This window comes from Myotis yumanensis, unplaced genomic scaffold (assembly GCF_028538775.1).
Source record: "Myotis yumanensis isolate MYYU_CA2020_CCGP unplaced genomic scaffold, mMyoYum1.0.hap1 SCAF_16, whole genome shotgun sequence".
NCBI classification, from domain to species: Eukaryota; Metazoa; Chordata; class Mammalia; order Chiroptera; family Vespertilionidae; genus Myotis; species Myotis yumanensis.
This window is the reverse complement of record NW_027223767.1, coordinates 10,846,588-10,860,402: the sequence shown is the minus strand read 5'-3', so window position 1 is coordinate 10,860,402 and position 13,815 is coordinate 10,846,588. Positions and strand designations below refer to the sequence as shown.

General features: G+C 45.9%; 1 protein-coding gene across 1 annotated transcript in view; it reads left to right on the top strand.

The window, feature by feature from the left end:
- Positions 1-13,551, top strand: part of GLP2R (glucagon like peptide 2 receptor) — a 52,361-nt gene extending 38,810 nt beyond the window's left edge. The window contains exons 11-13 of the mRNA XM_070393033.1: positions 1,332-1,470; positions 9,520-9,561; positions 10,725-13,551. Coding sequence (XP_070249134.1) covers positions 1,332-1,470; positions 9,520-9,561; positions 10,725-11,060 — 517 coding nt within the window. The 3' untranslated portion in view covers positions 11,061-13,551. The remainder of the gene's footprint in view (positions 1-1,331; positions 1,471-9,519; positions 9,562-10,724) is intronic.
- The last annotated feature ends 264 nt before the right edge of the window (positions 13,552-13,815 follow it).

The following is a 13,815-nucleotide window of genomic DNA, read 5'->3' as shown; positions in this document are numbered from 1 at the left end:
TGGCTGCTCTTGATGGTCAAGCCCGAGGGACACGCAGTCCAGGCGCCTGGGTGGGGTCCCTCTTTCTGGGTGACTCCTGCTCAGCTCGTACTGGCTTTAGGTGCTTTTAGGGCACAAAGGAGAGCGGTGTTGTTTCCTTGATGACATTGCATTTGAACGGCCCTCAGAGACACAGAGTTCATGATAAGCACTGTTCTCTCTTGGGCAGAGATACACCTTCTGGAAGACACTGCCCATTAGCCGGTGCCGACCCTCCATGGTCCTACCTCTTTAATTCCATGGGTTTTGGCGAAATCTCCTAGTCTAGACCTTTAAGAAAGGGCGTTGGGCTAAAAAAAATCATTACAATTGAGCTCTTTGCCCCCCCGTAGGTATAAAACAGTAGCTTTGTTTGTGCCCTGAATATGAATCACGGTGCTAATGTAGTCAGCTTTACATCAAGAAGCAGCTCAGTGGTAAAGAGCAGTTGTTTCCAAAGGTGGCTCCTCAAAAATTCACATTCCCGGGACCCAGACTCCAAGGTCTTCCTTCAGAGCCCTGTCCCTGGGACCGGGAGGATGTGTATGTACAGACGTAGCTCTGTGGGGAATTCTAATAGTCAAATAGTCGTGTTTGGAAAGCACCGGTATGTGAGATGGGAGGTTGGGCCCCAGCTGCGCGCTTTGCACGTGGGTGGTACAAAGGAATGTTTGTCTTTTCTGTGTACGGTTTATACAACAGGGAGCTTCCACACGGCACTTTTTACGAGGAGGATCAGTTTCTCATTTCCTCGGCGTCACCGGGGTTCAGGGGCAACGTGGGGCTGGGGTGGAGCTGGATGGAGTGAGCAGGGCCTGACTGTGAAGTCAGAAGCTCTGCTTCCAGGCAGGTATTTGGCACTTAGTGGCTCTGTGACCCAGGAAAGCACTGACATCACAAGTCCTGAATAGAGAAAGAGACAGAGGCACCAGCTAGCCAGGTAATAGGACATTTGTCAAAGCTAGTAGAGGTGTAGGGCCCAGGGTGATAGCTGTGTGCATGGCAGTCTATCCATCAGGCAAAATGTAGATATATCTGTAGGTGTGTCATAATCCATATAGGGGAATTCATTCATTCATTCATTCAATTCATGTTTTCTGCTGTGCATCTGCCATGAGCCAAGTGTTCAGATGCACCAATGAACAAGACCACACTGGCCCTTAAGGCAGTCAATGTGTAGCCAAGAAAACAAACTGGAAAATCAACTGTTTATTAACATGATAACAGCTACAATAAAGGCATGCACAGAAGAGCAGGAAATGTTGCCTATTCCCAATGGGGCCCTCATGATAGTAATTTGGTTGTCGTTGCAGGTTGGCAAAATCAACGCTGGTTCTCATCCCTTTATTGGGTGTTCACGAGATTCTCTTCTCTTTTGTCACTGATGATCAAGTTGAAGGATTTTCAAGACTTGTACGACTCTTCATCCAGTTGACTCTGAGCTCCTTCCATGTAAGTAGGCGTCTGAACCAGGATGCCTTGGCTTTGTAGAAAAAAAAATGCCCTTGATCCAAGGAGACTCAAAATTGAGAAAGCCCACAGATGGAAATAAAAGTTCTGGAATCAGCAGGCTTTATCAGTGAGGGCCTTTGGCCATAGAAGGGTATGTAGATGGAGGTGTTGCCTTGATCCTGCCAGCATGATGTGGTGACTAAGAAGGGAAAAGTGGCCTGTTCCCCGGGATGTAATAGTTGGTGTGACTCATGATCATATTAACTGTGAGTGTCAATGTGAAACCTTTTATTAAGTGGCTATTTTTGCTGGGTCCTCTGCAGAACATTGTGCAAAATGATTGTTGTGTATACTTCAGGTGATGTCCTCAGAACACAAAAAAACGTAGGTAGGGACCAATGAGTTGAGACCAGGAGGTTCTTGAACCTTGACAGATGTGGCGGCGGGGGGGGGGGGGGGGGGGGGGCAGGCTGAAACAAGAAACTGGAGGCCAGCTGTGGTTAATTTACCTGGGTATTTTAATTACTCATTGCTTGAATTGTTATCCATTACTCAGCAGTTTGAAATGACAGTAACTATCATTCTCATGATTCTGGGAGTCTGAAATCCAGGTAGGACATAACAAGGATGGCTCATCTCTGATTCACGTGATGCCTGCCAGGATTGGAACTTCCAAGATGGCTTTTCCACTCAGATGTCTGGTGCCTAAGCTGGAAAGGCTAGGATGGCTAGGGCTGGACAGAGCGGCTTTATTTGGGTGAAGGTTCTGGGCCTTCATTTCTCACTGCCAACTGCATCCCTCAGTCCCATACAGCCCTAAAGCCTTGCACTTGCTGCATGTCCCCTCTCCATGGTTTCTCTGGCAGGGGAGCTGAATGTCTACATGGCAGTTCAGGGCTCCTCAGGGCACAAAAGCAGGAGCTTTCACGCCTCCTAAATGCCTGGGCCTGGAAGTCACATAGAGATACTAGTAATGCATTCTAATATTTAAAGCAAGTCATAGACCCAACCTGGACTGAAGGGGAGGAGACTGAACGTGCCATGGAAACTGGGAGGCATGGCTCATTAGCAAAGGCCACTAATACAAAAGACTACCACAAATAGTGTGGACACACAAAAGGTCCTATACAGTAGTAATGTTGGAATTAATGATCTCAAAATGCTAGCATAGGAGCAGGATTTTCAGAATGGATAAGAGAGGAGCTCAGCAAGTCCTCTCTGCAAGAAGCAAATATAAAATTGGACAAAATTGTCAACAACATCCATTTCAGGACCCTGGAAATCAACCAAAGGCACACAAAAGACTGAGAAGAGTTTATTCAAGAAGAATTACTGAACTGCCTCGAGTAAGAGCAATGGGAATCTATGTTGTTGTTTTTTTCCAGAGACTGTTCTTGTCCTCCAACCCTTCCTCCATCAATTAGCAAATTCTAGTGAAAATTATCAGCTTCATTGAAGAAAGGGGCTGACTTAATATAGATCAGAGAGCATAAAAAGCCCATACCCCTGGGCCTTGTCAGATACAGTAATGGTCTTAGTAGCAAAAGAACAAGGAAAAACAATGTCACAGCCTGAGGCTGTGATCCTAGGTAGGGCAGAGAGGCTCAGTATCAGATTAAGGTGGCAGAAGAAAGCATCAATGAACTTGAAGAAAGTTCAGTTACAATTACCCATTCTGAGAAACAAACGAACAAAAAGAATGAAGAAAAATAATAGAGCTTCAGATATCTGTGGAATGCCATCAAGAAAATCAACATACACATAGAGGAGTCCCAGAAGGAGAAGGGAGATAAGAAAAAGTAGAAAAATCATTGGGAAAAAAAATGGTTGAAAACTTCCCAAATTTGATGAAAAACATTAATCTAGACATCCAGGAAACTCAACGAGCTCCAAATAGGATAAAGCAAAGAGATTCACATCTAGAAACATTATAATTAAACTTTTGGAAGCCAAATACAAAGAGAAAATCTTGAATGTAACAAGAGAGCCCTGGCCAGCGTTTCTAAGTGATTGGAGCATCTGCCTGCACACCAAAGGGTTCCAGGCTTGATTGCCAGTAAAGGGCAGGTACCTGGGTTTCGGATTTGCTCCCCACCCTGGGTGGGGAGCGAGTGGGAGGCAACCGGTTGATGTGTCTCTCTCACATCCATGTTCTCTCTCTCTCTCTCTCTCTCTCTCTCTCTCTCTCTCTTTCTCTCTCTCTCTCCCTCTACACCCCCTCCACTGTCTCTGAAAAAGCAATGGAAAAAATATCCTCGGGTGAGGATTAACAAAACAAAAATGAACATAACAAGAGAAAAATGACTCATTGCATATGGGGACCAACAATACAATTACAGCTGACTGTGATCAGAAACAATGGAGGCCAGAAAGCAGTGAGATGACATAATCAAAGTACTGCATGAAAAATTATTTAATCAAGGATCCTATATTTAGCAAAATTATGTTTCAAACTTAAGGTAAAATAAAGACATAAATAAAGACTCAGATAATTTATTACTAGCAAACCCTCCTTAAGAGAAGTACCAAGGGAAGTCTGTCGGGCTGGAAGAAAATGACATTAGTCAATAACGCAAATCCACAAGAAGAAATAGGTAAACACATTGGTAAATGTGAAAGACATAAATATGTATTTTCTTCTTTATTGAGCTGATTTTAAAGGCATAAGATCGCAGAGAATAATTATGAACTCTATTATTGTTTTAAGCTGTAGTATATAAAGATCTAACATATTATAACAATAGTAGCACAAAAGAATAAGGGGGAAATGGAGTTGTATTGGAGGAAAGTTTCCATATTTTGCCAGAATTTTTAATATTAATATGAAATAGATTACAATGAGTCACAGATGCATGTTGTAATCTTTGTACTAACATTAGGAAAATAACGCAAAGAATATAGTAAGAATGCCAGCAGAGGCATTAAAATGGTACACTTGAAAATATCTGCTTACTCCCAAACGCTTTCAATCTCATTGGATCCTCACATTATCTTGTGAGGGAGAAATTATTATACCATTTTCAAAATGAAGGAGCTCAGACTCAGAGGAGAACTTGCAAATACTAATAAGTGACAAATATGAGATTTGTATGCAGGGAGGTTAAGACCTTGCTTGTAACTATTATACCATCATGCCCCTCAGGTGCCCATGAGGGTCAGAACCAGGAGACGCCCAATTCCCCATATCAGAGTCTTAAAGATGTGCCAGCAGACAGGGTCAGGTGCTGCGATTCTGTGGACAGAGTGGAGACGTGTGCCTGCCCCCTGCACGCTCATGAAAGGCCCAGGGGACAGAGCCTGAGGCGGGGTCAGAGCAGTTGGACAGTGGCTCTTTTTAGAGCTGAATTTTGTGTAGCTTTGAACTGAAAAATAATCAATGACTATTTTTCATCATGAAACCATGTTTCATTTATGTCAATCCTTTGGGAAATTTCAATAGCTAAGGTTTAGTAATTTGGGTTTCCTATGTTGTTTGGGCTTAATCTTCTTTAAAGGGTAATTCTAAATGAGAAAAAAAAAAAAACAATAAAAAGCTGCAGCTGTTATCTCATTAGTATTTGGTGGCCATTTCCCCGCTAAAGGACAGATTTCTGAGAAGGAATTCTAGCGTATCGTACCCTCCTGGCAAGGGAGCGTGTTTGGATCATCTATTGCTATGCAACGAACTCCTACAAAACTTCCTGGCTTAAAGCAGTAATCATGTTATTATCTTTAATGATTCCATGAGCTGGGCCATCTGGACTCAGCAGGATGGTCCTTTTGATATGTGTATTATTTGGCTGGGGCTGCAAACATCTGAAGGCTCAATTGGGCTGGAACCTCCAAGATGGCTCATTCTTATGACTGGGCATTGACCTGGGCTGTTGGCTGAGCTCAGCTGAAGCTATCCATTAGAGCGTCGCAGTTCTCCTTCATGTGGCCTCTCCATGCAACGTGGGCATCACCCACCCTGGCAGCTGGACCCTTGGAGCACCCCAAGAACAAATGTTTTGAGAGAGAGAAATAAGAAACTTCCAACCTTCTTGAGGCACGGCCTCGGAAGCTCCAGAATATCACTTTTACCACATGGTACTGGTAGAAAAAGTCACAAGTTAATCCCAGATTCAAGGGAAAAATAAGGTCCACCCACCTCTTGATGTGAGGATGAGCATATGTCTACTGAGAGGGGAGGAATCGTTGGGGCCACCTCAGGAGACCAGCTACCACACTGGATCCTTTGGTTCCACAGCCACGTAGAGCTCTGCTCACCACCATGCAACACTGAGGAATGTGAGCAATCAGAGTGGCTCGGCGGCCTGAGCCAGAAAACACACTTGGAGGCCTGTGCGTAGTCAGAGGCGTCCCACCTTCTGAATACCCTACACTGTTCCCCTCCACCCCACCAGGCAGAGGTGAGAATATGGGTGGGCAGGTGCGTGGGTGCATACATACATCCTGGTACATATTGTAGTGAATCATCAGGAATCAACATGGGATCTAACAGCCTCCTTTTCTTGCTGCTTTGGAGGGTCTTTCACTCTTCCAAGGCCTTGTTACCTAGCGCCTTTCACCAGCTTCCTCCCATCGAGGACTCTTTGGAGAGAGCGCCACACAGTGGTGAGGTATGTTCTGTGGGACCTCTCCATTTGCATTTGCTTTACCTAGAATGCAAGTTAACCAGACTCCAGGATGTTCCTGAAACAGTGAATCAGGAATCCGAGGGAATGAAAGGCGTGTTTGTGATGTGGAATCCTATTTTAGCTAACTCGTTTATGAGAATTCCGGCACGCTCTAAGCCACCCTTCTGCTATCAAGTGCCCAGAGGCAAATACTACTGGCCCTGCCAACTATACAGGGCACCTGTGAACCTCCAATGAGATTGCATGTGTGAAATGATTGCTTGGTATCACCATGCTCCTGTTTAGGAGCTATAGCCTTGGAATATCTAGCCACATAAGAGGGCAGAAATGCCACACTGGTGGGGAGAAGCCAAGTACAGTGGGGCCTTGACTTATGAGTGTCCCGACTAACAAGTTTTTTGAGATAGCAGCTGTTTCTCGGCCGATTTTTTGCATTGAGTTGACAGAGTAATTTGAGTTAACAAGCTCCTTAATGAGCTCCTTAACGAGCTCGGTCTCGAAACGAATTAAACTCGTAAGTCAAGGCCCCACTGTATTTGATTGATACGGCAGCCAGATTTCTGGCTTCCACGGGGAAAGGCATAAAAATCTTCCCCCAGGGCAACATTTTATAATTCCTTCTCAATTTCATCATTTAAAAAAAACAAACCAGTACTGAATCTCCCTTACCAGCAACAGGGCTGAGAGAAGTATTCTTAAGAGAAGTGGGAGAGGCAGCCTGCACCATGACCTTCGTGTTGGAATGTGTTTTTACCGTGTGAGTCTGGCTTTTCGTGAAATTCTTCCTGTAAACCCTCAAGTAATTGGGTCTTGTATGCCTATCCAGCTTCATATATCAGACACACAGCCCAGGTCCCACAGACCCTCAGGTCGCAGGGAAAGCTATGGGAGGTAGATTATCACATGTGCCTTGAATAAATCAGGAATTGCAGGAGTCTGGAAAAAAACAGTAGAAACAAACATTAACTCAAGCGTCTTTGATTGCAGACCTCTGGCAATTAAGCAGTGAATCCAGAAAAATTTTCCCTTTATTGAAACTTCCCCTACACAAATTCTTTATCATTGAAAATGCCTATTGCTTTCATTGTGATCCTTGTGTCCACAATTCTAAATAACTAGGAAGATGACACAAAGAAATGGTCCTATCATAGTTTACAAGTGGTACAACAACGTACAGGGCAAGACTCTTAGTTGTAAGTTATAGAAACTCGACCTATTCATTCATTCACTCATTCAGTCATTCACTTATTTACTCAACACATATTGGTGAGCTCCTATTATGTACCAGGCATTTGTTTCAAGTGCTGGGGATCTGGCAGTGAAGAGAGTAGATAATGATGCTAGTCTTGCTTGGAGGGGCGGGGAATAAGGACAGATAATAATAATAATAATCACATTGACAAATAAATAGTATGATTCTGGTGTTGTGAAAAATATAGAATGGCCACCAAAAATTGGGTGGTTAGGAAAGACCTCTCTTTTAGATGATATTTGGGCTAAGACCTGAAGCTTGAGAAGTAAGTTAGGCAGAGATTTGAAAGAAGAATGACTCTGAAAACAAAAAGTGTGAAGGGACCTGAGGAAGAACTCGGAGGTGATAGCCGGTCTCCAGGATGGCGCCCAAGGACCTTTATCTCCTGGTATTGGAGGCTTTGTGTAGTCCTCTCGCACACTGAATGAGGTTCACATGTGTGACCATTGAAGTCGTGTAGGCATGAAGGTATGTGGCCTCTGCCTTGCTCCCTTGAATTGCACCTTCGGGGGAAGCCTGCTGCCATGTCATGAGGACAACCAACCCGCTCTCTGGAGAGACACTGAGGCCTCCTACCAACAACTTGCCAGGCGTGTGAGCCATCGTGGGAGCAAGTGAAGCCTTCAGATGACTGAAGTTCCAACCAGCCTCTGGACGACAACCTGAAAAATGACCCTGAACCAGACTTCCCAGCTAAGCCACGGCCAGAGTCTTGGCCCATAGAAAGTATGTGAGATGATACATCTTTATTGTTCTGATCCACTAAGTCAGGGGTGGGGAACCCTTTTTCTGCCAAAGGCCATTTGGATACTGATAACATCATTGGAGGGCCAGACAAAATTATCAGCTTAAAAATTATGTTGCTATGAAAAAAAGCTCCTAGATTTATTGAATTTCAAGTCTGGCCTACGATTGCCTTGGCAGGGCCAGACCAAATGATACAGCCCTCGGCCTGGACATTCCCCACCCCTGCATGAAGTTATACAGCAACAGGTGATGAATACATGAGCTTGAGATGCTGGGGGAAGCCAGGAGGCCTGCAAGGCTGGAATACAGTGGCTGAGAGGAAGCGTGATACTAGAAGCCAGTAACACAGACACAGCCCAGATCACCTTAATGCAGCGGTTCTCAACCTGTGGGTCGCGACCCCTTTGACGGTCGAACGACCCTTTCACAGGGGTTGCCTAAGACCATCCTGTATATCAGATATTTACATTACGATTCATAACAGTAGCAACATTACAGTTATGAAGTAGCAACGAAAATAATTTTATGGTTGGGTCACAACATGAGGAACTGTATTTAAAGGGCCAGAAGTTGAGAACCACTGCAATGCCTTCTGTGGTTATATTTTATTTTAATCTAAGTGTGATGAGAAACCACTGGTGTGACATTATCTATCTTTTCAAAAGAAATATTTTGACAAGAGAAAGGGCTATTTACTATCTCACATAAATAAAAATGTCAGAATCAGGCATAGCTGATCCAGATACTCAGACAATATCAGAATTCTGTCTTCCACCATCTCCAGCCTCTACTTTTTTTCTCTGTTGGCACCATTCTTAGATGGGTTTTCACCATGTAGCTGGCAAGATGCCCAGAAATATAAAGCTGTGACTATAAAGCTGGAAAATCTAGGAAGAGAGTACAACTCTCTCTTCTTTCCCAGTGAAAAGAACTCATATCGGCTTTGCTTGGGTCACATGACCATTTGGACTAATTAGATTGTGGTGATGGTCATCCTAGAACATGGGGGCCCCATGATTGACCCCTACAGAAGTCTAGGAAGTAGGGGAAGGTCAGTTTCCAAAAGGAAAGAATTCAAGTGAAGGGAAAAAATTAGCTAATGCCTACTGCGGACAAATAGAAATGGGCAGTGGCCTGGCACAGTATTTGCATAGTTGAATGAATGATATAGGGTCTTTGGGACTTAATCATCATTGACCTACGAGCACCTAAGCAAACTTAGGCTGATACGCGCGGTGGGTGTCAAAGTAAGAAGAGACCTGATGGAAATCCAAGTTCACCGGTATGACTAACCCTGGTTAGTGTGAGCAGTGTAGTCGCCTGCCTCCCCTGGGGACTACTAGGACCAGGGCAGGCCCTTGGACTTTCCCAGTAACTCAGACACATCTTCTACCGAATCAAAGCTCACGCCCCCTCTTCTTTTCACTCCAGGGACTGCTTGTGGCCTTGCAGTACTGCTTTGTCAATGGAGAGGTATGTTTTCCATGCTGCCATCCTCGCTTCCTGTGAGGCTGGGCTGGCATCCTACTGCCACCCAGGGTTTCCTGTTTATGTGATGGTGCCATGGGGAGTGTGCAGTGACCATCAGGCAATGGGACACATTTGTACCGTGAGTTCCAGGGGTGAGAGCAGGGGCAGCTGAGAGAAATGGGAAAAGGGGATGGGATGAGTGTAAGGAAGCTCAGAGTCCAACCTTGGCCCTGCTGGAAGTGTTAGTGTGATAGAGGAAGCAAACTTGAACCTTGGCAGTCCAAAAATCTGGGCTCAAGCCACCACTCACCCACTTAGGAGCTTTGAGTTAGTTAGGTTACTGTGGCTCTTTGAGCCTCAGTTTCCTCATCTGTAAAGTGGGAATAATAACGTCCCTACCCTCTAATGTTGTCCTGGGCATGCCAAGCTCACGGGAGAGGCCCAATACCTGATAACAGTGATGGTTTTTATTATTAATACTAGAGGCCCGATGCACGAAATTTGTGCAAGAGTAGGCCTTTGCAGCCCCGGCTGTCTCGGCCCTCCCAGCCCCGGCTTCGTCCAGAAGGTCGTCCGTGTCCTGACGATCTTACTGTTGTTCAGCCATTCGGTCGATTTGCATATTATGCTTTTATCATTATAGATCATTGTATATCCCCAACCAGCTCTCTGCTCCTCTGGAAAGTCTTGAAAGTGGGAGGGGCAGAGGCCAGACCAGTTTCTCCTGAACAGTTCTCCAGTAGAATTGGTGTATTTCCAGTCCCCTTTCATCTTTCCAGGTTTAGATGTTCATTTCTGTCTCCTCCCACTGGAACATAAGCTTCTTGATAGCAAACCCCCCTCCATCTTGCTCATGACTGCCTCTTCTGTATCTTCTCCCATCAGGTGGGCCTCAAATGCCACCTTGACACAGTCCTTTCCTTTCCATTTCTGTTCAACCTCATCCCAAATGTTTGTCTCCTCCCCCATGGTCCTGCTTAATGGACTCACGGTGTCACTGCCATGTGTAGGCTCACGGGTATTTGTTCACTCCTCTCTGTTCATTTCCCCCAATCTGATACATTTCCCAAGGGTGGCACGGAGTTAGGCTCTCATTAATATTTGGTGAATGGACCCAAGACCAAATGACTCTGAGGCAGTAACGCTGCCCTCTTCTTGCCCGGCAGGTGAAGGCCGAGCTGCGGAGGCACTGGGGCCGCTTCCTGCTGGCCCACCACTCGGGCTGCAGAGCCTGGGGCCTGGAGAAGAACTTCCGGTTCCTGGGGAAGTATCCCAAGAAGCTCTCCAAGGGAGACAGCGCCAGGGCGCTGCAGAAGTCACAGTCGTCGCCTGGCAGCGGGCAGCTCCTGCCGCTGACCATGCAGGGCCTCGGGGAGCCGGGCACCAGGTCCCACGGGGGCCACACAGCCTGGCGCTGGGGCCGCAGCCTGTCCGAGAGCAGCGAGGGGGACTTCACCCAGGCCCACACCATGGAGGAGATTCTCGAGGAGAGTGAGATGTAGGCGGGTTCCTGCGACAGGTGCTGAGGGGTGCCGTCATCACTCTTCCCCAGCACCAGGTCCACTTCGACATGAAGTCTATCTCGAGGTTCTTCATGCTCTGATGAGGTTGTGCAAACAGTCGCTGCTTCTGCCTGCCATTGTCATCTACAACCTCCAATGGTGAATTTTCCAGAATGACCACCAGCCTCTGGCGTGGCCCTAAATTCAAGTGAATGGAGCCCCAAGATACAGAGAGATGTCTGCTATAAAAGAGGGGGCAGTCAGTATCTCTTTATCTCTCAAAGCAAAAGGTTTCCCTCTGAGGCTGGGTTTGGGGTGTATAAGGACCACCTGGGAAGTGTTTTTTACATGTAGAGTTGGGCTCCTGGCCGATTTAAGAGAGTACGTCTGGAGCGATGGCCAGGGTTGGGAGTTGTGTAACAAGCATCCCAGATAACTCTGATGCAAGCCCAGTGTGCAGAAACGAGGAGCCCCCTGAGTGATCAATGGTGGGACAAAGCCAGTGATGTCCTGGATTCAACAGCTCAGCTGTGACCCGCTCGCCCCCCTCAGACAGTGTGCAACCCCACGCCGCCCAGAACCCCATTCCTTTCCTTGTCCAGTCTTTCCCCCCGCCAGGCCCTCCGCCCCCGTCTCAGTTCTTCATCTGTGGTCGGCAGAAGTTCTGTTTGATTCTTAACAATGTCCTCCTTCCTGTCAGAGTTGGCCCCAGTCCCTCAGAAAGTCCCCATTGGTCCTTTCCTCCCTTTTTGGCTCCACCCATCTTTGCCCTTCTGAGCGTGGCTTCTTCAAGCCTAGCTTGCCCTCCCATTCTCTGCCATTTTTGGGTTGTCACTGACACATTGGTGCTCAAGGCTTGCCTACTGCTCTCCCTGACCCTAGTCCCCGCTGATAAGAATCCCACTGCCCCTATGGGAATGGATGCTGACAGCTTGGTGGACGGATGGGACTGTACTGATCTGATGTGCCAGGAGGGCACAGTGGGATCTGGTCTGGCTTGGAGCAATGAGTTGTGCTCCAGACCCTGAGAAGAGGGTGCTTCTGGAGGCTGAGGGGGGCCCAGGCAATTTGGGTCTGGCTCAGTGGCTGAAACTATAAGGCAAGAAGCTGAAAGAAAATCAAAGGAGGGGCATCCCACGGAAATGGGGTGTTAATGTCTCTTTCATAGTGTGCAAAAAGAATGTGTATGTGGGTGGGGTATGTTGCCATGGAACTAAATACTGCCTCGTGTTAGAGGGGGGCTCTATGTTACTTCTCAAGTAGGGTTGCCAAATTTAGCAAATGAAAATACATGATGCTCAATTAAATTTGAATTCCAGTTAAATAACCTTCCTGTGTAAGTATATCCTGTGGCACATATTGTATTTAAAATTCCATGCTAATTGTGCGTCCTGTGTTTTACCTGGCCACCCTATTTTCAAGGACACTTTGCAGTGGGACTGGAACTAGAGTAAGTGAGGGTGTCAAATTTAAGAGAGTACTAAAAAGCCTCCACTGTCAAGATCAGGAATATTTTAATGCAATATTTTTAAAAATGAAATCTGCAAACTACAGCCCACAGGCCATTATAACAAATGTTCTATTGAAACCAGGGCCCGGGTGGGAGTGAGGAGAGTTAGGCCAGCTCATGCAAGTGCATGGTCGGATCCTGGCTTTAGTTAACATTTTAATATTGCTCATTGTAGACTTCTTAACATTCATTTTTATTTTTAAACTACTGCATTAAAATGTTATTTATTTTGATTACTGAATTTTTGCCCCCTCCCCCTTAAATTTTGTATCTGAGGCCACTGCTCATCTTGCCCTCACGCTTGTCTTGGTTCTGCTTTGCAACAGGGGAAACTGAAGCAAAGGCATAGGCAAGTGCATAACCAAGGTTTGTTTTCCAGTGTCCAGATTATCCATAATTCAATCATCTAATCATATGTCCTTCTAATGTTTCCTTTCTGCAAATTCCTGCCTTTTCTCATGAGCCTACTAGCTCCTAGAAAGCTGGGGCCATGTCGTATTCCCAGCTTGCACCTAGCACAGCTGGTTCCGGGTAGGTGCTGGGGACACATGCATTGAATGAGACAAGACAGAAATGTCTCAAAAGTGGTATATGCTGTCTGGGGTCAATTATCCAGGACCCTGTCATTAATAGGAGAAGTAAGTGGGGTTTTTCCATAGCATTTGTAAATATGTCTTTGACCCCTCACTCCACAAATGGGGTGGCACATACACACTACTTTCTAATAATTAAAATAACAGGTGTCCTAACCAGTTTGGCTCAGTGGATAGAGTGTCGGCCTGCAGACTGAAAGGTCCCAGGTTCGATTCCGGTCAAGGGCATGTACCTTGGTTGCGGGCACATCCCCAGTAGGAGGTGTGTGGGAGGCAGCTGATTGATGTTTCTCTCTCATCGATGTTTCTAACTCTCTATACCTCTCCCTTCCTCTCTGTAGAAAATCAATAAAATATATTTTAAAAATAAAATAAAATAACAGGTTTATTTGGTTTGTATTTTGTTGATTCTTTCACATTTGTTTCTCACTGGAGCTGAAGGGCACTGCACGAGAGGCTGGGATCCTGCGAGAGCAGGTGGTAACGGGGGGCAGGGCAGTTTGGGTTATTGTGATGAGACCCATTCTGCCCTGGAGGGCACATGTCCTGGAGGAAGCAGAAATTCAGAAGTGAGGTGACTTCCCACAGTATCCATAGTGGACATCTGTTTCTATAACTCATCCCTCTTGTACTAAAAGCACCCAAATTTTCC